At 42.2% G+C, this 25,599-nt stretch overlaps 3 protein-coding genes, 1 long non-coding RNA gene and 1 other non-coding gene across 5 annotated transcripts; 3 read left to right on the forward strand and 2 right to left on the reverse strand.

Annotated features, from left to right (window-relative positions):
• Nucleotides 1-443: 443 nt before the first annotated feature.
• On the reverse strand, nt 444-17,369 carry LOC144092626 (cytohesin-3-like). Its single transcript, XM_077625603.1, has 13 exons — nt 16,983-17,369; nt 8,688-8,770; nt 8,258-8,322; nt 7,503-7,569; nt 7,291-7,409; nt 6,466-6,546; nt 6,284-6,396; nt 5,751-5,899; nt 5,549-5,660; nt 4,475-4,551; nt 2,763-2,834; nt 2,535-2,689; nt 444-1,773 (listed from the first exon to the last, which is right to left on the reverse strand). The coding sequence occupies exons 1-13, from the start codon at nt 16,999-17,001 to the stop codon at nt 1,701-1,703; spliced, it is 1,185 nt and encodes a 394-aa protein (XP_077481729.1). The 5' UTR covers nt 17,002-17,369; the 3' UTR covers nt 444-1,700.
• LOC144092628 (ras-related C3 botulinum toxin substrate 1) lies at nt 1,620-23,391 on the forward strand. Its single transcript, XM_077625606.1, has 10 exons — nt 1,620-1,794; nt 3,809-3,913; nt 7,265-7,473; nt 8,239-8,395; nt 19,759-20,149; nt 20,806-20,877; nt 20,965-21,082; nt 21,601-21,663; nt 21,739-21,898; nt 22,544-23,391. The coding sequence occupies exons 5-10, from the start codon at nt 20,115-20,117 to the stop codon at nt 22,672-22,674; spliced, it is 579 nt and encodes a 192-aa protein (XP_077481732.1). The 5' UTR covers nt 1,620-1,794; nt 3,809-3,913; nt 7,265-7,473; nt 8,239-8,395; nt 19,759-20,114; the 3' UTR covers nt 22,675-23,391.
• Nucleotides 4,336-4,408, forward strand: trnav-uac (transfer RNA valine (anticodon UAC)). Its single transcript has one exon. It is a non-coding gene; the product is annotated as a tRNA-Val (tRNA).
• crym (crystallin, mu) lies at nt 22,700-25,524 on the reverse strand. Its single transcript, XM_077625605.1, has 8 exons — nt 25,334-25,524; nt 24,771-24,921; nt 24,640-24,702; nt 24,468-24,569; nt 23,936-24,119; nt 23,747-23,868; nt 23,544-23,628; nt 22,700-23,478 (listed from the first exon to the last, which is right to left on the reverse strand). Exons 1-8 carry the CDS (start codon nt 25,498-25,500, stop codon nt 23,408-23,410), a joined length of 945 nt encoding a protein of 314 aa, XP_077481731.1. The 5' UTR covers nt 25,501-25,524; the 3' UTR covers nt 22,700-23,407.
• On the forward strand, nt 23,605-24,673 carry LOC144092629 (uncharacterized). Its single transcript, XR_013306101.1, has 3 exons — nt 23,605-23,854; nt 23,965-24,127; nt 24,513-24,673. It is a non-coding gene; the product is annotated as an uncharacterized LOC144092629 (long non-coding RNA).
• Nucleotides 25,525-25,599: the final 75 nt, after the last annotated feature.

A 25,599-nucleotide genomic window follows, 5' to 3' on the forward strand; every position in this document is an offset into this window, starting at 1 on the left:
CAGTGGAGCTGAAAACATCTCAAGATGCTGCTCGGTGGAACTCAGGACTCCCAAATGCATCATTTTTCCACTCGCTTTACGTTAAAGGGAAATCCACGCGCTGCTGAAAAGAAGTTTGGAAAGCCTGTCAAATTATGCCGTGGCCTTTTTTTGAGTTTCCTTTGGAAATTATTCACAAAACGGATCAAGCACGGCTTCACTCACCTCCGAAATATTACCCTGGACTGACTTGAGCACATTTCCTTATTTTTTTAAATTTTTATTATTATAATTATTATTTTTTGGTATGTTTGGCTTCTTTTCCAGGTCATTCCTTTCTGTCTTTCCTTCAGCTCACATTCTATTTGGGGAAAACTGAGAAGAAAAAACGTAATCAGGCCTGGAGAAAAATTGGTCGTTTTTTTGTTTGTTTGTTTTTTCTTTAATGGAAAGAAAAAAGTTTGCTTCTAGCATCATAAGGAATACTGTGAATTATTTTTTTAAACTGTACTATCAGTTACCTTTCTATATATATATAATTATGAAATTCCTGCATCAGGATTATAAATAGATGTCGGTTTGCTTTATTTGTTTTTAGACAAATTGAAAAATTCTGCTCGTATTCTGTGGACTTGATTCAGCAATGAGTATGGATTGTCTTTTGTTTTGCAACTTTTTTGACAGGAGTTGAACATTTGTGTTATTCCTTTTGATTTAGCATGTCAGCATTTATACATTGTACAAGGTAAAGGCCTTAAATACATTTTGTTAATGTCAAAAAATTGTACTGTTGTCTTTGACTATGTGGAAAAAGTGCACTGAAATAGTTGGAAAACGGGTAGATGTGATCAATTCCAAAAGAAAAGAAAAGAAAAAAGTCCCAAGGGGCCATTAGATGTTTTTTTGTATTTCTTTTCCAAGTAACACCAGACAGTAAATAAGCACATAAATGAATGGAAATTGATAACTCTGTTCAATGCTCGTCATTTAAAGAATGATTTAAGAAAATAACCAAAGAACAGCTTATCTCCTCAGCTTCTTGTATTGTTTTTGTTTCTTGCAACTAATTGAATGGTAAATTTGATTTGAAAACTACACATAAAACAGAAAAAAAATACATTATTTACAGAATTCACAAGCAGATTGTAAATGCATGATTGTGTCATGAACAAAACACTAGCAAATAAATTAAGAATGGTGGAATTTCATAAGTTTACGTAGATTTAGAAAACACTTGATACTGCAAATCATACTTCATCTCAATATTACAATATTGAGATACACTGCTCACAAAAAAACTTAATATCCATTTGAAAAAAAAGAAGTAAAGATATGATCAAACTTGACTCACTGCCACCACGCAGAATTTTGTCAGATAAGGTTTCACAAGTGACTTCACTACAGTGAAAACGTTTTGTTTTTTGTAGCAGTTGTAAATCAGTGTATTTTGCATATCCAAATCAGACCAGCTGATTCATCCACTTGGGATGTTTGTCCCATAACGATTGTTGAGAACGGTACCCTTGACGCAGTTCCTCGTCAAATCCCGCAGAGGGCGCCAACGGTCACCCGTGTCATCCCCTTCTTTGCGACTTCTTCGTTTATTTCAACGTAGAAGTTAGGAGAACTCATCCAGCGGCCTAAAGTTCAGACTTGGCCTGGTTCTGCTACTCTTGGAGTTGGCAGTGATGCAAAGGGAAGATGCTAAAAGGGGGCTTTGGTTATTTTTTATTGGCTATTCTCCTTTTCCTGGTGGCCAACATGTCGTAGAAAGGATCTCTGCTAATGCTCGCCCTGGCGGTGAGGAGACAAAATGTAAGTCCAATTATATATATTTTTAAATTATTTCATTTATACTAAGCTTACCAAAGAACAACAAACCCCCGAACAGTGTTTTCCAAAAATATAAAATAGTTTACCGTGGGCAATATTGGTAAAATTGATTTACGACGAAAGCTAGCAAGAAGCTAGCAATTGTTTGTTACTACGAAAGTTAGCAACAAGCTAGCGAGTTTGTTACTACGATAATTAGCAATAAGCTAGCAAGAATGTGTTACTACGAAAGTTAGCAAGAAGCTAGCAAATGCGTTTCCATATTTTAAACCTGAACTTTGGTGTTTCATGATCGTTTTCTATTATTCATTTTTTGTATAATCCTGTATATTTCAAATACCATTTTAAACCACGAACGAAAGAAAATACTAACGTTTTCACGATGCTTCGCTAATTTTCCTTTCGACCTAATTTGACCCCCCCCCCCTTCTATCCACTTAGCCCACATTTGTGTTTGCCCTCAAAGGAAACGAGCTTATCCTGTCGCGCAGAAATCACCTCAGTATGTTATCTGTGTGCAAGTGTGAGAAACACACTCCTGTCCTGTCACCATTGTGTGTCTGTTTCCCCCGTGTGTTTGCACTGGTTACTCGCCCACACACACACACTTTGGAAGCGGGGCGTCACGGTCAAGGTCACCCATGAGAACCTGACACGCGGGATGTGGCTAAGTAGCCCCTGGGTGTAAATGGACTGGCACAAACACACACAGACGCACTCACTTGATGGATTTGATCCATTCCTCCTTCTCCTCCGGCGTGGGCGCAGATATCCGGTAGACCACGTGGTTGCCCTCCACGACCCGCCCGTCCGCTTCGGTTTTGCAGGCCTTGATGACCTGACCTTTGTGGTTGGGGTTGTACAATTCGAAGCAGTTCTAGAAGAGGAAGCAGAAAATGGAAGACGGGAAGCGGTCCAAATGTTAAAAGTTAAGGAATTTACGTCCTCACCGGTTTCCTGGGCTCGTCCACTTCTCGGATGCTGAGGTTCTCCAGAGGGATGATCCCACGTGGCTCTTTATCCTGGAGAGAAAGATCAGCGGTCAGGAAGTAGGCAGAATGGAAGCGTCTTTTTTTTGCAGCATGATTTATTTCCAGGTGTCTGCTTTTGGCTTGCATATTCATATCTTGGCTGCTCAATAGGAAGCAGTCACTGTAATTGTTTTTGCAGTTGGAGGGATTAGATGCATTTTGTTAGATTTCTATTTTTTTTTCTGAAAAAGTGGATTTTTATGGTCACCCAACTTTAGCTAAAAAGAAATGTCGACACCCTTTTTAATAAAAATAAAATGTTTTTTTTTCATGGGGGGTTTAAAGCAAAAAAAACTATAATTTTTAACTCTGGGGAAAAAAGTGAGTTTGAATTGATTAAAAAAAAAACTCTTGTACATTGTGAACACTGTTACCTAACCGCCTTTTTGCGCTTTCCCTTAAAGCGGAGCGAAAAAACACCTCGAGGTGGTGATTTAAGTGTTTTCTTCATTCTGGTCACATAGGGGACTTTGCCCCAGGGAGATGGAACCTTACGCTCTCCATTTTTCTGCGGGTGTGCCATTATAGATAGCAAGAGGGTGTCGGTGTGTGTGCGCGTGTGTGTTTGCGTGGATCTCGAGGTCGAACTCTCGTACATCATGTCATCCCCTTACTAATGAGGGGCACTCGGAAGGTGGCGGGGGCTTGTTCCCACAATGCCGAGTGTGTAGCGACATGTCGCAGCTTGCAGGAGCAGATGTGCTCGTGTAGCGTGCAGATGTTTTTCGTCGGGCTTCATGTTGGGGTGGTCGGCGTGGTGACTGGAGTGGACTGGGGTGCAGTGGAGGGGGCAAAAGCTCTTGCCTGTCATTTTTTAGAAATGGGTCACAGAGTCCAAATCACATGATTTGGATAATCTGTTGATACTGAGTCCTGATCTGATATGTATTAATGAGAAAAAATATGATATCCAAGTGTCTTTTTTTCCCCATTCATTCATTTTCTGAACCATTTATCCTCACAAGGGTTGCTCGGGGTGCTGGAGACTATCTTAGATGACTGAGTGCAGGCAGGGGACACCCAGGAAATCAGAGGGCACAAGAAAACAAAGGACAACCACTTGTATGTAGGTAAGGGCAATTTACAGTGTCTAATGCTCCTAGCATACATGTTTTTGCAATGTGGGAGGATACTGGAGTACCCAGAGAAAACCCACACAGGCCCAGAGAGAACATGCAAACTCTGCACAGGAGGATGGACCTGGATTTGAACCCAGGACCTCTGAACTGTGAGGCCAATGTACTAACCACCCAACCACCGGGTTGCCTCCAAGTGTCTCAAATTTGAATAAATCTATCGCAAAATTATAATCACATATATTCTAACAAAGCAGAAAAAAAGTTTTTTGTGCAACACCAAAATAAGGATGCAAACAAATTGTTTAAATATTGTATTTTGCTCCTTCAGTGTAGCGTTCATTGTTTCTGCTTGCTAAACAGAATGTCACAAAACATGTCATTCTTCCTATCCAATCCAGACTGTGAGTGTGCCAGGTTCCATAGTGTAGTGGTTATCACGCCTGCTTTACACGCAGAAGGTCCTGGGTTCAATCCCCAGTGGAACCAGTCTTTTTGAAATGACTATTTAAGCTTTGTGTCACTTTTAAATCCCCATGTATAGCGCATACTTACGGTGGTGTATTCAAAGTAATACAGGCAGTTGTCAGTCAGGATGAACCACCTCCTCTTCCACGTCTTCACCCTCCCGCCTACACGCAGCCAAAAAACAAGAACGGGTTGTTAAAAGTGAATTCCGCCTACTTCTTGTGAAGGAAATATCGTTTTATCCAGAGCCAAAATCCCACCATCTGCCAGCATCATCTCATAAAAGTAGATTATTAGGATTAGAGGATATGCTAGGATGTAATTAACCTGCAAAATGCCAAACGACATTACGCCCAGCTTATCGCCCGCTGTACATACGGTCCGTAACGTGTCCGCCGCAGACTTGGTGCAACACAAAGCAGCCTTTGAGCTGATGTAATCAATATGTAATGCCGTTCACTTGACCTAGATTTTACTTTAGGCTGATGTGAAATGGGCGTCATTCATCAGGGCCAAATTTTGCTTGAAAAATACCCCTGTCCTTCTTTTTTTTTTTTGATATGAATGAAATTTTAGTGCGTTTTGACGACTGTGGAGTGAGCCCCAAAAGTAAAATCTGCACTGAATGATAAATTGAAACACAGCAGGACGCCCGCTTCTACTGTGGCGCGCTCTGATAGTATTTATCTTTCTGAATTGGCGGCAGTGACAGAAAACACAGCCATTCATTCATCCGAAAAATCCCCGACGGGACCTGGGCGGCGGCGCCCCCCCCTCTTGATGGAGTTCAAATGAAAATGGAATTCAGCGATGGGAAAAAAAGCGGGGCCCAACTTGCTGATCTGGCAAGTGTGGCTGGCGGGGGACAGGAAAGCCACAGCTAAAGAATGCAGAGGAAGATGGGGGGGATTGAAGGGGGGGCGTTGTTAGACTAAAGTTCTGGCAAAGAGAGTCAGGACAGGAGCAAATGTTTCAGTTGAGCCAGTCAGCTGACTTGGGGAATTAAAATCAAATGTATGTTGTTGTGGAATAAAATGCTGGTTGATGGTTGGTAAAAGGCTAAAGTGGGGCCATTTTCCGAGCTTGTAATATTAACCAACATCATTATCAGATTTCGTCTGCAGCTGCAACGGAGAGGAGAAAATAATGTTTGACTCGTACCAAGCTTCAAGAGCCAGCCTTCCCTGTCAGGGTTGAAGAACGTGTGCGTCAGGTCGTTTCCGTCATCCTCCGGGATTTTGAAGGGCTCGTTTTTGATGCTGTCGTAGAGGTTCTGCAGACAAAAATGGCGAAGCCACGGTGTCAGGTCACTGGAGAACCACGACAAAAAGAAGCAGCGGACGTCTACGCCACAAATTGTCACCCTGAGAAGTTCCTCTGGCAAGTCCCCGCCCTCGTTGATGCCCCTGTTCATGGAGATGAAACGTTCCACGGGGGGTTTGTCTCTGACGTTGGGGTTGTGCAGGCTGGTGTTCAGCATGATGATGGCAAACGACAGCACGTAGCAAGTGTCTGAAAGCACACCGTCATGTTCTTCAAGATTTTTCACTCGCCGTTCACTTGGGACATTTTTAAGTCAAGATTTTCTCTCTAAACTTGCAGTACTTTGTTGGCGTAGCCATCCTAACCTGGGAAAAAAAAGAGCTAAAATACTCCTAGCTTTTGGGGATACTTGAGCCAAATGAGCTGGACTGTTTCACGCACCTCTTTCCCTTACTAAGAAACATCTTCAAATATTTACTAGCGTGGAGTTAGTCACCAGACGGTGTTCTCGCTCCGCCAGGTTGCATCTTTTTGAATAATGGATGGAGCAGCTCTTTGCTTTTTGCTTTGACATTCTATTCCACGCCGAGACGCCTTTATCTGCGTACACCATTTTAAAGTAGAGCGTCTGACCTGTGGACTGGAAGACCCCCGGGTTGCACTGGCAGTAGCGGGAAGCAAAGGCCTCCATCATGCGGTCGATCTTCTGAGCTTCGCCTGGCAAACGGAAACTCCAAAGGAACTGCCTGGAAAGGCAAACGGGAAGTCAAGGCGGCCATCCAGATAGACTTTATTTTAATTTTATTTTTGCTGACCGTAGAGCTTGAACTAGGTTGAGGTCAGCAAACTCGTGGAGCTCCACAAATGCCTGCAACACCTTGATGTTGAAGTCATCCCTAGCCAAGAAAAGGCGCATGTCACGTCGGGGAACAACAAACGAGGCATTTCGACAGCGTTCCCGTCGCCCTCGTTAATTTATCGGCACAAGATGGCGAGGGGTGGCGTGTGGAAGCAATTTCGACAGCTGGCCCGCGTTTTTGCATCCGCAACTCCCTCGAGCTAACGACACAACGGGCCAGACGGAGGAAAAACAGCTCAATCTAAAACCACGCTCGTGGTTCTGTTCTGTTTTTTTTCTGAGGGTTCCGCGGTCAGACCTGCTGATCTTTTCTTCGAGCCGAACCCGGTTTTTCTTTTCGGAAAAGCCCATGACGCGAAAACATTCCTTGTATTTCGGGAGGATTGGGGCTTGTTTTTTTCCGCTTTAAGACCACTCGAGCCAGACAAAATGTAACCAAAAGCCACTCTTGTCGGTTATGAAAGCAAGGACACGTGGAAACGTACTTCCTCGAATTTGTTTCCAATTCAGACGAGTACAAAAACATGATTGCTCATTCCAGAATTTGATTATTTTAGTCATTTTCCAGACTCATTTCCTGGCTGGACCTGCGACTAATACTTAAGTGTGCATGTTATTTTTGGAGGCAATATTTATCTGAAAAATTATTGTCCCTAAACCAAACTCTTATTTAAGTAAGCGATGAATTTTGATGGCTAGCACTTCTTTCCTCATCTCAATTTTCATACGCTGTGCTATTTGTTTCCTCACGGCAGGTTGTGAGTCCACGCGAAAGCCTCACCGTTCGCCCAAGTAGTCGCCGATGACCGTTTTGTTGAGACCCTCGCCTTTGCAAAGGAACTGAGCAATGTCCTCCGGAGTGTGTTGAAGGAGGTCATTCTCCAGCAGGAACTGGATTCCCTTGAGTTCGCCAGGAGAGAAGAGAATGCTTCAGCTCGTCTCCAAGAGCTAGCGTCCGCTAGAGGTGAGAAGAGTTAGCGAGAGGCCACCTACCTTTTTGGGGTCCATGTTGAATTTCTTCCTGCCCATTGCGATCTGCTTGTTTCGCTGCGTTGTTTTACTGCGAGAGGGTAAATAGGTTACCTTAGTTGTACTACAATTCCAACACGATACCCGCCACTAAGGTTTTTCTATCATCGTTTTAGATTTTGTTTACATAACATGCTAATCCTTTAGTACACAGGTGTCAAAGTGGCGGCCCGGGGGCCAAATGTGGCCCGCCGCATCATTTTGTGCGGCCCGAGAAAGTAAATCATGAGTGCCGACTTTCTGTTTTAGGATCAAATTCAAATGAAGATTATAGATGTAGTATATTAAATTCCCTGATTTTTCCCTTTTAAAATCAATAATTGCAATTTTTTTCTTTGTGTTTTTAATTCAAAAAGCATTTTGGAAACTCTAACCCTTTTTCACTTTATTGAACATAATTTAAAAATATTTAGTTTCCTTTTGAAATGAGAAGCAAATGATTAAAAGACGTTTTCCCTTACTAAGAAAAAAACTCAAATAAACATTGTTTTGGATCTATTAAAAAAAACTGAATATTTAGGGCTTTTGATCCAGTTCTTTTAATCCGATTAAAAAATAAATAAATCTAAATATTATATCTAAAATGGTCCGGCCCACATGAAATTGAGTTGACGTTAATGAGTCCTGTGAACCAACCTGAGTTTGCCACCCTTGCTTTAGTATCTTCAATGGCAATTAACCCTAAATCGCATTTTCACAGACGCCGATAAAGATCTTACCTCTCTCCAACACATGTCAGCTGCTCGATTTCTGTCATCACTTCGGCGATCTCAAACTTCAACCTCTACGGGACGGAGAGAAATATTGAGATATTGACGCAGAACAGTGGCAACCCAATTTCATCTGAACCACACCGGGTAGGTGGATTAACATGACGTGAAGTATCCTGTGCTACGGTACCAACAGTTGATGAAAAAATGAAGTAAATTACAAAAATATCATTGATTGCGGCCCTGCACAAAAAGCTTGAGTTCAGCCTACATTCTGTTGCATTTCTACGCTTTAACACGAGATATAGCTCTCCATTTTTTTTCATTCATGCGTTCAATTTGGCCCTGACATGCATTGATTTTTCAGAAAAAAAAATTCTGGCACGGTGTTAAACAGCTAAACACACGTAAACATACACACACACACACACACACACACCTCAATGTCGTCGAGCAGCTCTCGTTTCCTGCGCCGGATGTTGCACAGCTCATCCTTCTCCTCCAGGGAGAGATCCTCAGGAACTGCAACACACGCCGGAGAAAAGAGAACGTTAGCGTACACACTACGCACGTACGTACGTACACGTTCTTCGACCGCCACTGGGCGCTCTCGCGCGTCAAAATAGGAGTCGAGGGATGGCTCGGAGAGAAAACGTGTTTTTTTCCGCCAATCGCCGCCGCTTCGCTGACTGTTTCACATTCGTTCGTCTTCATCTTCGCTCTTAATTAACTGAAGAAGGAGGAAAAGGGCTTTTAATTAATCCACTTGAAAGTGACTGGGCCCAAAGGATAAATCTATTAATAACGACAATCCAGATTAGGTTTTCTCCCACGTTGGATTGTGACAATTCACTTCCAGCTCAGTGACTTTTACAGCTTCAGGAAAAATTGGAGAAAGTACTTCTTTGCTCTTTAAAATATATATCTGGCAACGCATGATCGGCGGTAGGCGTCCAATCCGCTTTGATTGGGAGGGCGGTCATACTATTTTTTTTGCTCATTAATAAAAACGGAGAAAAATAAATGTTTTAATTTTTTTTTTCAAAATTCAAACGATAGATCTGCCACATCGCAAATAGATTTTTTAATCACTGTTTTTTATTATGGCTTTACAAAAGAGCTCCATTTTCATCCCGTTTGATCTGGCTTCATTAAGCAAAAGTGGCACAAATCTCTTGTTAGGTTGGGGGTGGGGGTGGAATTGGGGGTCCACGCATTTTTCATCACTCAAGTTAAGTAAAACAAGGTCAGCCAGCGCAATGGGGAGGATCCCTCACACTTTTATTTTGACATCTTGTTAAGAGAAGACATTTCAATGACCTCATTGACTGTAATCCTGAAAATGCCGTGTTTAGAGTCAAGGAAACTGGGTGGGTTTAGTGTGCGGGAGGTGGGGGGTCCGCAGCTGTGGGATTTCCTGCACGAAACATGCCTTTAATGCGTCTTAACTTTTGGGGCCATGTTTTCTTTTATTCCCATCTGCTGCAAAAGTGCCGCAACAGAGGGAAGGAAAATAAAGATGATAATTAGTGGTCGTTACCGGCGGCGTGGAGGATATTAAGACATAGAAAACATACTCGCCTTGTAATAGTCCACATTTCGATTACGGGTTGATGTGATTTATTGAGTAATTGTCAACATTCAGGGAGTGAGCTGACCTCAGAATTGCCCTTTTTGGAAATTCATTTTTTTTCTTTTTTGAAGCTATTCCTCGTAAATATTTTCTTTTTTTTTTTACATGGAGAAAGAAATTAAATTTAATATATATTTTTTTAAATTCAATTATTTCCACCGGACACGCCCCAGGCAGAAAATCAGCTGACGAGCACACGTCTACCGGCACGATAACCATCTGGATTGATTCCAAATCTAATGAAAGGTAGACGTTAGTGCGGCCATTATGGTTGGACTGCTTCCATTATCCTCCAAGCCAAAGCGCTCTTGACAGGCTCTTATTGTGCTTTTCCCAAATCATGGTTGGAGCGTCCCACCGGAGCTCATCTTTTGCTCCGGCGGATAATCTCGTTCCGAGCCGGCGGATGGGCTTTTACGTCGGGGGTGCTCTGCCACTTGCGTTATTAACGCACTTTCACCCGTGGCCCTCCTCCCATCCATCGTTCATTTCCTAATTGGGTTTTCTCCGAAAGCGCACCGACAATTCCCGGAATATGGCTCCACTGTGGAGTGTGGAGTGACCACTTGGGTGGGTGGACAAAGCTCTACTGTTCTTTGCAAACGATTTAACGTCCACGCAAGAAACTCCCTTCGTAATCCCACCCACTAGCCCCCCAAAAACAAATCCCCCTAAATCTACTTTTGAGAGCAAATCCCCTGCTTCTGTGCCGTTCACCCGGAGCGAAAAACTGTCCTCCAACCGAACCGCCCATCAGCCTTGATTGAAATCCGGTGGGGTCAAAGGTGCGGCCCGTGGGCCGAAAGTGGCCCGCTACGGGGTCCGATCCGATCCACCGGGTTGTGGTGCCTAGCTCGTTCATATGGCATGTACAGAATTACATGTTTTCGACGAAGGCATGCACTACTGAACTTTGGTCTCTCAGTCAAAATGGATTGGACGTCCATGGGAAGTCATTTGTTCCTCCAAAAATGCGCACTGACAATTTTCGTGTTTTTTTAATGCTAAATTAAATAAGGATATTCACGGCCACAATTCCCTCATGTAAAATACCACATAGGCTTGTCATTCATCAGCTCAATGTTTTTTGTTGTTGTTGTTTTTTCAACAATTTTGCTCCAGATGTTTCAAATGTAAAACCCAGAACAGGCCTCACTCGGTTGAATGAAGTCCGGGAAACGGGGGAAATCCCACGCTCACTTAGTTGGGGCTGCCGTCGAACGGGGGAATGGATTTATCCGTGCTTCTGTGGCTTTATTTAGCGACTTAACGCACTGTGAAAGCTTGGGAAAAAAAGGTTGACCCCTGTTGATCTGCTTGGCTTTACAGCAAACAAGTGGGTCTCTAATCTAAAAACCGCCCCCCCTTCCCGTATAAGAATCCACATTACAACTAGCGACACATAGACAGACAGACAGGCATGTGGTGAGACGCTCACACACATGCGGATAGGCCAGCTGGCACTAATCCCATGGCCCCATCCCCCTCAAAGCCCCGATACGAGCGGAAGCGCGATGTATGGCCGACCTACACGCAGATGTTGCAGCTGCTCCATTTCAACTCACTTCGGCTCGGGCGGATGAAAGCCGCACACGAGCCGAGGCGAGGCGAGGCGGCAGATAGGCCGTGAGGCGGAGCGCCTTGCGCGTTACGGGCTGGGCGCCACGTCGCAAAAATGAGGAAGTGGAAGTTATTCATACACTTGACGGGGGTGGAAATCGTAAAATGTCTTGAGCGGGGGCGTCTAAACTTTATTCTCTCCAAGGAAAGTTCATTCATTCATTTTACGGGGGTGCCGGAGCCTACCCCGGCTAACTACGGACACCCTGAATCGGTGGCCAGCCAATCGCTGCGCACAACTAATCACGCCCACACTCATTCCTTTGGACAATTTAGCGTACAATTAGCTTAGCATGCAAGTTTTGGGAATGTGGGAGGAAACTGGATTACCCGGCGAAAACCCACACAGGCCCGAGGAGAACATGCAAACTTCACAGAGTGAGTGAGGACCCACCTGGGATCGAACCCTCGACCAAACCACTCTCCCAAGAAAGTTTTCCACCCCAAAAAATCAAAGGACAGCTTGAAATCCTTCTACTTTTTATTTGTTAAACAGATGATCAGAATCATGTTGAATATAGTTTGTTTTAAAATGTATTTTCAGCATTAGCTGCCGTTGATGTTGATGTCCAATTTAATTTAAAAGTGCAATTTAGGCTGAATTAAAGCAGGCCATATTCAATGATTTAAAAAAATCATCATTTGCTATCAATAAAACTAATTGAAACAGAATTTTTTTTTCTGTTTGCTCGCTTGAGAGCAAAGAATGGCGCAGCTTCCCGTTTTAAGTTTGAACTACTTTGCTGAGGATATGGGGCGCAAAGAACTTGATTGCTTGGGCTAAGCTGCAGTTTTTGGGGGGAATGCGGGCCTCCTGCTGGGAACGCCTTTGGAATGGGGGTGGTCCGCACACCATGTCCTCATTCGATTGCACATCTGCTCGGCATCAGCACGCCCAAATATTTGAGCGGACGGCGGGATCCGAGGGCTTTTGCCGTCGTCCTACGTCGGCCGGCCAAAATCATCAAGGCCGGGATTTCACGAGCCTGAGAATGAAACACGCCGACCATTTTTCTTTGGGCTTAGGCTCATTCCAAACATTTTTGGGACAACTAGAATGAACTTAATAAGCTGCCAAATGCACTCGCCGATGTTTGAAAAGCAATTTTGCAAGACATAGTACCTTCTCCGATTCATTTTTTTTTTTAGTTAGTCGGAGTTGGTTAGCTTCTTCTGGAACGGCTCATCGTACTTAAATGCAAATGAGAGGAAGGAAAACAGTTGGAGAAAAGTTCAGGAAATTGGAAAAAAATGAGCTGAAGGACGTTTTATGAAGGTTCCATTGAGTGTGGAGACAGGTATTCTTTAGATCTGTCTTTTTTTCCAATGGAAAAGGGAAGCAATTTGGCCATTTTTGATGACATCACCATAGGCTTTGTTTCACCCTAATGCACCTGAGCTTGTAAAATGCGAAAATTACAGGAAAACATTTCATATGCTAGCAGTTTGACCCAAGCACTAATTAAGCCACCTGTGTCAAAGTGGCGGCCCGGGGGCCAAATCTGTCCCGCCGGATCATTTTGTGAGGCCTGGGAAAGTAAAACATGAGTGCCGACTGTCTGTTTTCGGATCAAATTAAAATGAAGAGTATAGATGTATATTAAATTTCCTGATTTTTTTCCCCCTTTTAAATCAATAATTGTAATTTTTTAATCTGTGTTTTTAGTTCAAAAATCATTTTGTAAAATCTAAAAATATATATAAAAAAAGCTAAAATAAACATTGTTTTAGATCTATAAAAAAAACTGAATATTCAGGGCTTTTAATCCAGTTATTTTAATCCATTTATAAAAAAAAAATCTAAATATTATATCTAAAATGGTCCGGCCCACATAAAATCGAGTTGACGTTAACGTGGCCCGCAAACCAACCCGAGTCTGACACCCCTGAATTAAGCTGTTGCTTTAATTATGTGGAAATTTGAGGTCAACCCACATCTTGTTTCAATCATTTTCTTTGCTCTTTCTTATCGTTTACTCTTTGTCTTTTTCACTGCTAGCCCTCCCACTTGAAATGGATTGGACGTCTACTCGTCCGGGGAATTTTTACAGCCTCTCTCAATCTTAAATTGGCTAACCCATCCCATCCACCTACACACACACACACACACACACACACACGTTGCCGCGGTGATGACAACACGCAGGAAAAGCTTTCTTCGTCTCTTTCCTAATCATCTCCACGTGTGCTTCTTCTTCCCTCTCTCCGCTCTCAGAAGCGAAAAGACGTCTTTTACAATCTCTGGAGGCCGTTTTCTCAGCGCATGCGCCTCCGACCTGCCGTATATTTAATCTCCCGGCGTAATCTTGGCAGTCAAAAGCAATTGGCGGTCTTTCCAAAATCTCCCGGTAAGCTCTTAAACGACAAAACTAGGATGCGATTGTTTGCGCTAAATCTTTGCAGCAAACACAAAGCAGACGTGTTTTGTCGGAAAACAGATATTTTGGACGCAGTCGATCCAATCTGGCGCCGCTTATTCGAAGCAAGGAATTTTGGTCGACGCTCTCGCCAACTGCAGACATGATCTGGAAATCAATACAGTTTTTTTTTCTAACTGCCTTTGACTAGAAAACAAAGTAGTCACCAGACTTTTGATAGTTTGATATCATTGTCCATTTTAGCCCCAACAAAAATCCTCAATCATCCACTTTAGTCATCATTCAGTGTTATTGACGGCTCTAGGCGTCCAATTCTTTTTGGCATTCCTTCTTTCCAGTTGAAATGGATTGTTTATGGCCATCAATGGCATTGTTGTATTTTTTTAAGACCTCCATGAAGTACTCGCATCCATTTTTTTTCCTTCCAACCACATTTGAATTCCAAATCATCCGTAACTATTTTTTTGTCCACTGTTCTTGCCGTCTTTCTCCACTCGGAGCTTCTAAAAAAAGTTGAACTTGTGATGCCAATTGTTGGCAAGCTTTCCCAAGTGACTTTTTGGTGCCCTCCCAGGCTCCCACACAGCGCGCCTACACCCACAACAAAGAAAGTACACTAATCAAACCACTTCCCTTCTAAGCCACAAATTCCCGCGGTGGCGCGGTGGCGCGGTGGCGCGGTGGCGCGGTGTTTGCCAAGAAATCGCACACACTGAGTGAATTCAGGCTTTGACAAAAGCTGCCATGGCTTTTCTTGTCTTTCCCACTCGTTAAATGTCTATTAGGTTGACAGGGGATAAGTGCTTCTAGTCCTAATGATGTCTTTATAAGACTCGTACAATCCGTCAAAAATCCCCATCCGATACTTTGGTAATGTATTAAACCTTTGACTGCCTAAAACACATTTTTTGGGGGGTGAAAATGAACCAAAATTAAAAAAAAAGTTTTGGCTGTAGAAATTGAAAAAAAATAATGTTTACAGTCCATTAGCTGTTCAAATGTAAACAAAAAAAAAGGACTGCGGACGAACATTTCGTTGGACTTTTTTTTCCGGCTCGTAAACTCCAAAACCTTTTCGTTTTTCAAGAAAAAAATATTCATTGTAAATATATGCGTTATGTCAGAAAGCTAATACTGGTATATTTGGATGGAAATAGTCTCCAACGTCAGAAAATAAGGCACAAAAAGGAAGTAAAAAAACTCATTTCGTCTCATATTCTGAACCGCTTTATCCTCACTAGGGTCGCAGGGGGTGCTGGAGCCTATCCCAGCACAAGGAGACCAACAACCATTCATGCACACACTCATAGTACTCTATTTATATAGATTTTTTTTTGCAATACACCGCCGGATTATTTGATCGAAGAAATAATGCTAATAATGCTAATTCATCTTATTTGAACCGGCCAAATGGATCGAACGTCAAAGGAAGAGAAAGATTTGAATTGACTTCCGGCAAATACGTTACAGGTTCCTCTACATATAAATCGAAATAGAGGACACACGTTTTCAACACATCTGTTGTCAGTGACACGTGAAAGCAGCCAGCAGCGACAGCTTTAGTTTACGACCAAGCAAACTGGGATGTGCGTGTAAATGGGATCGAATTGAACTTGGCGACAAGATGCGCAGGAATCTGACATTCTTTGGCGCGTCAGCCTCTCCGCCGCGACACACCGGGCGGCGACCGAGGCGTGCACGTGAGCCGTGTTAAGCGGCCGGCGCGTGAAGCGCCTGTGACCGTTCGTGCCAGCGAGTGAGTAAGAGTCAGGCGGTGCCTTGCGTTACTTCAACATTTATGCTAAATTGTTTGAATAATTCATTCGGGGCAAGAAGAGTCTGGTATTGTGAGCCCAAATAACAATGTTTTGCCGCGATCTCACCAAGTGACTTTAAAATCATATCACACCGTATTTTGGACACAAAGTGGCAGAAAAGGCTTAAAAACAGAATTGGTCGGACTCCCTGTAATAGCTAGCGTAGCATTAGGAAGCTAGACATGATCGTCAATTCTGGTTGTGATGTCACAACCAGAATTGATGGGGGGAGTTAGCGTTCCCTGATGCATTGTTTTCGATGAAATAACTAAAGAAAATAACCAGGTTTAAGTGGCAAGTTCTTTTTCCGCATGACTGTTTCAATTTTCATAGCACCTTTAATGAAATGAATCCATTTTATTCCAGGCCTAAAATGATTAGCTTAGTACTTTCCAATGGGGAAGTAGCCACCAGGATGCCTTGCTAATCTCTCACAGTTAAACCGACAAACTCTTATCATACGGGGGTCTGTTTACGTTGGCTTCAAGGTGCTTGGGATCACAAGCTGTGTGAGAAGCAACACGCCAGTACTTGGAAATACGTCAATTTAGCCAAATACAATTGCTCCCCACCAAATATTTATTTTGCTACAAGAGTATTTTGCTTAAATCGCCCTCATTTTCAGAATATTTGCCTTATTCCATCCAAATTAAATTTGTATGATTAGCTGCAGCACTCGTTCACTTCAAAACGGCATTCCAAAGGGATAAAATAGGATTGAAAACCTTTCCTTATTTGAAGATTTAACAAGCACAGAAGAAAAATAGATGATGCAATGCCATTCATCACAAAATGTTCCCCCAAAATATCCTTCCACCTGCCAGTATACAGTAAAAAAAAATGATACCAAACCGTTATGAAAAGTACAGATGGGCGTGCAGGCAGTAAAAACAAATGATTTGCATAACGCACACTTTTCCTCATATAATGTACAATATTCTACTTGAGCATTGAGTGCAACTGGATTTTCTCCCCAAAGTACAAAGCGTATTTGTGTGGCTGCCTTCCATCCATTTATCTTATCAATTCCACCCACTTTGCAGACTTCAAATGGAAGATTTAGCCAAAGACTTTCAAGCTGGAGATGCCAGGGGGCTTCAGACAAATGGGGGGGGGGGATAAAAACCTGGAAAATGCCAATGTTTTTCCTTCCTTGCAATAGAACAAGAAATCCAATTCCCTCCAAAGGGAAATCATGCTTAGAGGTGAACTGGCTTGATTAGCGCAATGATAGATGCAAGCAAGCAAGGGAGCCAATGGGAGAGCAGGAGGAAAAGCATCCTTACCGTGATTGTCTTGCTCCATATCGATTGTTGTGATGACAGGGCAGTCCTCCTCGAGGTGTGTCCAGATGAAACCAGCACGCCGCTCTAGATCGTCCTTTTACCGAGAAATTCCTTGAACCAATTTTTTGGTTTTTTTTACCCTGCTCCTTGGCGACAAGTCGGCCGGCGTCCACGTTAAGACTGTCAGACGCCTGGCCGGAGCTGAGCGGGGTAGGTTCAAAACCCAGGCACGCCAGCGCAAAGCGGCGGCAAGACGACGGATTTTAAAGGGGTGCTTAATTGGGAGGAAGGAAGGATGTGTGGAATAGAAAAGAGTCTCTCTCTCTCTCTCTCTCGCTCTCTCACTCGGCGGCGGCGAGGTTGTTTCTCTCTCCCCCCACTCGCTCTGGTCTGATTCATCCTCGGCGAGAGCGCTCGCTGCAGCCGCGGTGTCGTCATTAGGCCACGCCCCTACCAGGATTAGACACGCACTTTCCCTCTCCGTGGACATATATATTTTAAAATTGACATTTTAACCACACGAAAAAATAGTTTTTTTATGAGTCGGTAATGTGGAATTTATTTTGGAAGTTTTTTTATTTATTTTTTATTTTTTGTCAACTGGTTTCTGGGGTTGATCTTCCGATAAAGTTTTTTCTCCGTTTTTCTGAATACTTTTTGCTGTTTTTGTTTTTTTTCCCCCCCTTGTTTTAACAGAGCATAACAATTGCTTTTTAATCCCAACTCCCTTTTTAAAGATGTTGTTGGCTACTTTTTTCAAGTGTACATATCAGCCAACCTATCACCAATGTATTTTTCAGTATTCAATTGTTAATGTATCACGTCACAGAGCAAAAATATCCGTTATGCTTGGGCAGTCTGATGCAATGAAAGGGCAAAGTTTCAGGCAGTTCATGAGGAATAACGGCTAGCGACCTCTGAAATGAACGAAAGGACACGTGATGACATCATCGTACGTGAAACCAAAGTAGTCACATACACAAGGGGCTAGGAAGGCGTTCTCTTTAACTTCCTATTCTCCAACTTTCCATTGTCCCCCGCCCGGGTGGTGGCTCACAATGAATGAGTCCTGTGCCTCACCCCCTTCCTGACCTCTTGTGGGAGCATCCCTGGAAAAGCAAAGCCGGTCACGGGTTGACATGGGCAAGGACACGCAGGAAGGACTGACGCTAACACACGTCATGTGCCTGTTTAATGTCCAGCACAAAATCCCATTTTCAGGCCTTTCCAAAAAACTTGCTCATACATTTTTCAAGACAATAATAGATTGTCAAATGAATACTGTCCACTTATCTGATAGATTTTTACGCCATGTGACTTATCAAATCGCTAGAAATGTCAAGACGAGTGTGAGAAATCCATTTCAAGGTCTTCTTATCTTGAGAACTTTGGAAATATACTACATTTGGGCAGACGAGTTCATTCTGATAAAAATGCCGATATATTTAAGATGGTTAGCACTAGCTTGAAAATCTTCTAGCATGATATTTTTAATTCCATGTTCTGTGTTCTGTCACTCTTGCAGAAATTGCAGTGGGAAAAGGAACCACATCAAACCAAAAATAAATGGAGTAATTTGGTCTGGATCAAAGAAAGCAAACTGGACTTTCAGTGGCCAAAAAAACGGATTAAAAACAAATCACGTGAAAATTGAAGCAGTGACAACAACAAAAAGGAATTTTGCTTAAATACGAAATTGGTGTCATATGTCAGATAGCAAAATATAAAAAATGGGTGCAACCCAAAAATTAAAAGTGTTCCGCTTCCCCATCTCCAGTTTACAATTTCCCTTTTAAAGTAGAAATCTATGTTTTCCCCTCCCCAATCCCTGGAGGCATCAACAAATTCTGGAGCCTAGTCACAAGTTATTTGAAGCATGTGACACCATAATTCCTCCAACCTCACCAAGTCGAGCGCTCGCTTCTTCGTATCAATCACTCACCCAAATTTATTCCATATCTGACATCCATGTAAACACTTCCAGAATAAATAAAACCATTGCTCTGCTCGCCAAAAAATATATCACAGATTCTGCACATTTTGCAAAGTTTACCATCCTTTACATGTAGTCAGAATTATTTATTCCTTGCTGATTAATGTTTGACCAATAAAGTCCACTCCAGAAAGCATTAAAATAAAAAGTAGCCATATTTTCAGCAGAAAATGACAAATTTGGAGCGGCGCGCTGCAAGCAAGCCCCTACAAGGCGACGCATGTCAGCCGCATTAAGATATGTCATGCACACATCCAGGGAGGTGAGGATGAAGTGACCCAGAGCTTCGCCGAGCGCTCGCAGTTGACTGGCGTTTCATGCAATCATTCTCATTCTAAAAAATAAAAATAAAATGCCACCGCTGTTGATTTAAAGCAAAGGAAGTTAAGCCATTTTGGCAATTTGATTTGCACATATCAAACGGCATTAGCCATCTTCTCCACTCATTCCCAAAGCAATTGAAGCGAGATCTTTATCATCCCCTTCTAAGAGTTGTTGACAACCCTTCTGGGAAATGTAGGCGGAAAAGTCTAAGGGGAGAGTTGGAACACACACGGGCCACATAAACTAAAAACAATTTTATTCCAACAGCATGAGATCAAAACGACCACGATTGTGACTATTTATCACAGTCACCAACTTCTCTTGTATTCTCTGTTGTTCTGGGAAAAAAAACAATATCGATAGAATCAAAAAGTGGAAGAAAGGGAGCTTTTCATTGGGATTTTTTTTATGAAAACAACCCACATTTGATGGTCTATTTGTATTTTGTGTTTTCTGCAGTTCCTGTTGTAAACGCACGATGGCAGCATTTCGCACTCCGTGTTGACCGGATATGCCTTGCAGGGATTCTCTCCGGCTTCATCTGTCCACTAAAGTGTGCCTGTTTTCCCTTTAATCTGGACTCCAGAGTTTTTCTTCTTCCTTTGGGTGTTGCCTTCCCATTCCCCGCAACTTTGGCGTATCCGTTCTTCTCGTCTTGCCGTATGATAGGCAGGAGTGCGCCAACATTTGACTCCTATTGACATTTTGGGAATCAAGCGCAGTCACGTTCAAGTGTGAATTTTTGAAGGACTTGTTGATTTTCGACTGGCGTTAGCCTGACAAGCTAACTGAGCTAAGCGAGGAGCGCTCCTCCGATGCAGGCCATTAAGTGCGTGGTCGTGGGTGACGGGTGAGTTCAACTTTTATTTATTTATTTACGCGTAAGACGCTTTGTTTCACAGCTATGGTGGACGGCAGTGCTTTAATACGAGTGTTTTCTTTTTAAATTCTTTTTGAAGTTGACCCAGTTAGCGGCTAACGGGCTACCTATATGAGCAACAGCTGTTGTTCCAGATAGCGCTTTTATCCTCCATGTCCAATTTAGAAACATAAATTCGAGCGTTAAAACTACCAATACGTCTGTCATATATTTTAAAAATGCAAACAAAATGACGGAGTTTTATGGTCACTATTCCGTACTACTTTGAATTTTTTTTAAAATAAAGCAAACTCTTATCTAGAAACCTTTGGACTATAGGCAAACCTAATGCTAGGCAGTGTCATATAAATCCGATATTAATCAGTTTTTTTCAAAGCGCAAAAACAATTAGTTTTCCAAATGCGGTTTTATGTTTTTATTTTACCTAACATTGAAAGCGGGTTTTTTTAACCTCATTTGAATATCCATTCTATCAATTTCAACAGACCAAAAACATGATTACTCACGAATTTCAGTCAACAAAAAAAGACCTAAACTGGGAAACAAATATCATTGCCCAACATACGAGTAGTTTTACCAAAGTACTCGCCAATCTAATAATATTTTTTTGTTTTTCTGCTTCACAGGGCTGTGGGTAAAACATGCCTCCTCATCAGCTACACGACCAATGCTTTCCCTGGAGAGTACATCCCCACCGTGTAAGACGGCGAACGCGCCGGAGTGACTCGATAATCAATTTCCCTGCCCTTTCCTAACGATTTTTCTCTCTCCATTTCTTCCTTCAGCTTCGACAACTATTCGGCCAACGTCATGGTGGACGGCAAGCCGGTGAACCTGGGCCTCTGGGATACAGCGGGACAGGAGGACTACGACCGACTCCGGCCGCTGTCCTACCCGCAGACGGTGCGTCCAGCGGCGGTGCCGCCATCTTGACTTATTCTCAGTTCCAGACGAGAGCGCGCCCACTCGGCGTTTCGGAGCCTCGTATCCATAGTACCTATACACGGTCTGTAAGGCAGCTGGAGGAGTGAAAGGAGCTCTTGTTTACTGCCTTTTGTGCCGACTACAAATCTGCCTCTATGCCGCGCAAAGTGGGACTTTCTCTTAAGTGAAGACATTCTCCAAGATTACAATGTCTTGGAAAATTCTATGGGGCTCCTCACTGATTTCCGATTGTATTTCATTTTTTTCCATTAGCATGCAAAAGTTTCAGATCATCAAATCAGTTTTAACTGAGCAGATTTAGTGGTGGTAGATGCTAAAAGGTAAATAGGTAAGGGGGGACTTATACACGTAGTTTTTAAGGTAAGCAGTGTCTAAAACATTCGTACTACAAAACACTTCAGTTTATCTTAGAGGTCTTTGTTTTATATATTGCATTTATTGAATATGTCTTTGTCTATTGTTGCTTCTCTTTGCAGGACGTCTTCCTGATTTGCTTCTCACTAGTTAGCCCTGCCTCTTTTGAAAATGTCCGCGCTAAAGTAAGCAAGCATTCTAATGAAGCAAAGTCCTAAATGTGGCGTGCTATCGTGATTTATTACGTGTTTGTCCTCCAGTGGTACCCAGAGGTGCGACATCACTGCCCCAACACCCCCATCATCCTGGTGGGCACCAAGCTGGACCTGAGGGACGACAAGGACACCATCGACAAGCTCAAAGAGAAAAAACTGGCGCCTATTATCTACCCTCAAGGCTTGGCCATGGCCAAAGAAATAAGTCAGTTTCACGCATACAAACAACTATATATATATATATATATGTATATATGTGTGTGTGTGTGTATATATATATATATATATATGTGTATGTATATATATATATATATATATATATATATATATATATATATATATACACACGCATATATATATATATACACGCATATATATATATATACACGCATATATATATATATATACACGCATATATATATACACGCATATATATATACACACATACATATATAAAATGATCACTACATTGAACAGCTATTCAAAGGTTGGCACGTAAGACCCTTTATAGGGCAATAACTATTTTGGTTATTTAAATATATATATATATATATATATATATATATATATATATATATATATATATATATATATATATATATATATATATATATATATATATCAATTTTGCGTGTATTTTCTAGATTATAAATTGCAATTTTTCATAGTTGTGCTTTTTAACTATTTTAAGGGTTTATCGCCTCTCAGTTAAAATGGTTTGGACGTCTAGCAAAGTCATTTGTGGCCAATGAGTTGAGTGCCCTGTGAGGATAATAATAATAAGAAAAAAACAATTTGTGCTTAGATTTGTTCAGTCGTGTCAGGAATAATTTCTTTTTTCCTCCACCAGCTGCTGTAAAGTACCTGGAGTGTTCAGCTTTGACACAGCGCGGCCTTAAAACGGTGTTCGACGAAGCCATCCGGGCGGTCCTGTGCCCACCGCCCGTAAAGAAGAGACGGAGGAAGTGCCGAATTTTGTAAAAACACAAAAAAAGGGCAGGTGTGCTGCCTTCCTGATGATTCTTTTTATTTCTTATATCCACACTCTTATTAGATCACAACAGGCCCTTGTTCAACACAAAGAAAAAATCAATTTTTAGTTTGATCAAGAGCAGCACGGCTGTTTTAGTAAGTCCACTTTTGAATATTTAATCATTATGAAACGAGACCGAAGATTTTTTTTCACACAACCAAGACCTTTTTTTAAAACCAAAAAAAACATTTATACCTAATATAGAAATTCCTGAGGCCTTCATAACGTGATTTGCGATACAGACAGACATCAAATTTGATGAATTGTTGGTGACAAGTGAGGTTGAAGTGATTTTAATGTGATGTTAGAACCGCCGCTACTGTTTTGGACGCTAGACGAAGGCCGTTCAGTTTTTTGGCGCTAATTGTCAAAGGCTACTAGTTGAATTCATTGGTTGCTTTGCCCGCATTAACATTTTCAAAGCTTTTTTTTTTAACTCTGTGGATGGCCAACTGCAACTGCGTGAGTGTCTGAAGTGAGCTGTGGTCGACAGCAGTATCATGTAATGTCATCAACTGTAACCTTGAAGCATTTTTTTTCTCTTATTTACGAGCAATGATCAAGTGAACCTATGGACTCTGGTGTGACGCAAGTGGATTGAAATTTTTGTCTAATACGGTGTAATTTCACATTTTGTAAGTAAATAAAATCACCAAAAAATGCCAGTTTGGAGATGTGACTTCATGATTGCTTGGTTGCTTTCCACTGGTCGAACACTAGCTTGGCACTCACTGCATCCTCAACACCCATTCCTGCACAAAAATGAACAAATACTTCATCCTGTTTTGAGCGAATCCTATTTCTTGTTTTTACTCACCAAGGGATTTAAACACTGTTGTTTTCTCTCTGAGTGCAGGTTTTCCTCCACTGATCACTTCCCCGAGCTCAGCAAACACTTGTGCCTGACAGTAGCCAAGAAAAAGTCTTCTCAAAGATGTCTACAGCTATTTTAAATGCCAGCGCTTTGAGTTACAAACTTGCATCTCAAGGCACATCTGCTCTTTCTCAATGGAAACTGACCCCGGAGAGAATGATGTCGCCGGACTCTGCCACGGCACCCTCCCTGCTGTCAACGTACACCACCGCCTCCTTCATCAGCGCGTCGTCCAGTTCTCGCCAGTCCGGCCTGTGAGCTCCCACCGCTTTCCCGACGCATTGTTTTTTTTTTTTTAAATCTTAAAAATAAAACAACTTATTTTGTCCGCTCACCTGCCACGTGTGCTCCCGCTTTAACCCAGCGTCCAAAGAGCACCGGCTCTGAACTTGAAGTCACCGTGACGATGACGTCGGCTCCCGTCACCGCCGCCTCGGCGGAGTCGCAGAGGGTCACCTGACCGCTGATGGAACGTCGAAACCTTTTCATTCCTGGTTTCCTGTGGCCCCACACGCGCACCTTTTCAGGTAAAGTACAGATTAAAATAACCAAAATTCATTCTTTTCTGTTGTGTAATATAGTGGGGGGTCAAAGGTCAATCATGGCTACTATTTTCAGGAAGTGTAGCAGTGTGTTAGCCAACCAAATGCAAGTATTTCAGGAGGTATGCAATGTTTTTGTGAGCAGCCATTTTTAAATACCACCAGTGTTTTAGCCAATCAAATGCGGCATACTTTTTTTTTACATGTAAGATGTGAAATCTGAATTGAAGGCACGTGACATTTAACATTCTGGTTAAATAGAACAGAAATGTCTGCAAAACTTGATGGTCTTTCCCATGACCAACTGTTTTACTGTATTTATTACCTCTTTAAATGAAAACATCTCAGTAAAGACATTATAATGGCTCAGGGCTTGTTGTCCCGTTCCCAAGATGGCCAACACCTCCGCTTTATGAGGCATCAACAGCTGAAAAAGATGAAATCTTTGGATGCGTGGTCACTGGATGTTTTGAAAACGTGAGCTACTGAGAACAAACCTTTGCAGAAATGGCCGACGCCCCAGCCGTCCTCATGCAGGTAATGACATTTCCCTCCATCACCTGCAAAACAGCACAAATATTAAAGTTGTTCAGTATAGTGGCCCCGACCGAACTAGCCTGCTACTTACGGCCATTGTTCTTCCGCTTTGGGGGTCCAGCAAGACCACTGTGGCTTGAATGGATGGCAGCTCAGAACCTTCCTCTCGATTGTAGGCGCTCACAAACTTAGTGCAAAAAATGCCGTCGTTTTCCATGTATGTTGGCATCAAGAAGATATCTCTATTTGAAGGAGACATTTTTCAATTCAAGTAACTACGTTGGATTCAAAATGGGAGTTTGTATCTTTTTTAAGAAAAAAACTATTTCAAATATTCCAAACAGTATCATAAATTATAAAGCATAAATCAAAAACTATTTCAAATATTCTAAACATTATCATAAATTATAAAGCATAAATCAATCCTGATAAAACTTGGACAGGGGGGCGTGGTAGCATTGCGCATGCTCAGTAGCACTTTGGAGCATACTTTGACATGGTAGCACAACTCGTTAAAACACCGTTAGAAGCAACCAACGTGTAGAAAAGAAAAAATACGCAAAAATTCCCAGAAACAGATGTCGGTCGAAAAAGGCAACTAAATAAAACGTAAAATGCAACGTATTTCATACTATCGGATCCACATAAGCTTACCCGTTGTGTTTTTTCAAGGGGATTGAAGACCTCACAGGCTGAATCGCCTCTGAAGGGTCTCGTCGGGAAAATTTTGCCAAAGCTTCCTCCAGGCGAGGGATAAGATCGGAGTATCGTAATAAACTAGAAACTTGACGTTCTGAAATGAGGGTCGGGGGTTCGGCCATGTTTGCGGACTTTACGCTTCTCCAGTGAAGCGGTCAAACAAGTGATGCGTTCAAGAGCAGTAATTGCAAACCGAAACATTCAGCATTTTCCCGTTCTTT

This window comes from Stigmatopora argus, chromosome 18, assembly GCF_051989625.1.
Source record: "Stigmatopora argus isolate UIUO_Sarg chromosome 18, RoL_Sarg_1.0, whole genome shotgun sequence".
NCBI lineage: Eukaryota > Metazoa > Chordata > Actinopteri > Syngnathiformes > Syngnathidae > Stigmatopora > Stigmatopora argus.

Bases quoted from the DNA above. Each gene is read 5' to 3' on its own strand.
- LOC144092628 (XM_077625606.1), top strand. From the start codon at position 20,115: ATGCAGGCCATTAAGTGCGTGGTCGTGGGTGACGG. The intron at 20,150-20,805 runs GTGAGTTCAACT...TCTGCTTCACAG, and splicing joins TGCGTGGTCGTGGGTGACGG to GGCTGTGGGTAAAACATGCC. The intron at 21,083-21,600 runs GTGCGTCCAGCG...TTCTCTTTGCAG, and splicing joins CGCTGTCCTACCCGCAGACG to GACGTCTTCCTGATTTGCTT.
- crym (XM_077625605.1), bottom strand. From the start codon at position 25,500: ATGGCCGAACCCCCGACCCTCATTTCAGAACGTCAAGTTTCTAGTTTA. The intron at 24,922-25,333 runs GTAAGCTTATGT...TCCTTCAAATAG, and splicing joins CCCTTGAAAAAACACAACGG to AGATATCTTCTTGATGCCAA. The intron at 24,570-24,639 runs GTTTGTTCTCAG...CATCTTTTTCAG, and splicing joins CGTCGGCCATTTCTGCAAAG to CTGTTGATGCCTCATAAAGC.
- LOC144092626 (XM_077625603.1), bottom strand. The intron at 8,323-8,687 runs GTGTGTGTGTGT...TCCGTCCCGTAG, and splicing joins AGCTGCTCGACGACATTGAG to AGGTTGAAGTTTGAGATCGC. The intron at 7,570-8,257 runs GTAAGATCTTTA...ACCCTCTCGCAG, and splicing joins CTGACATGTGTTGGAGAGAG to TAAAACAACGCAGCGAAACA.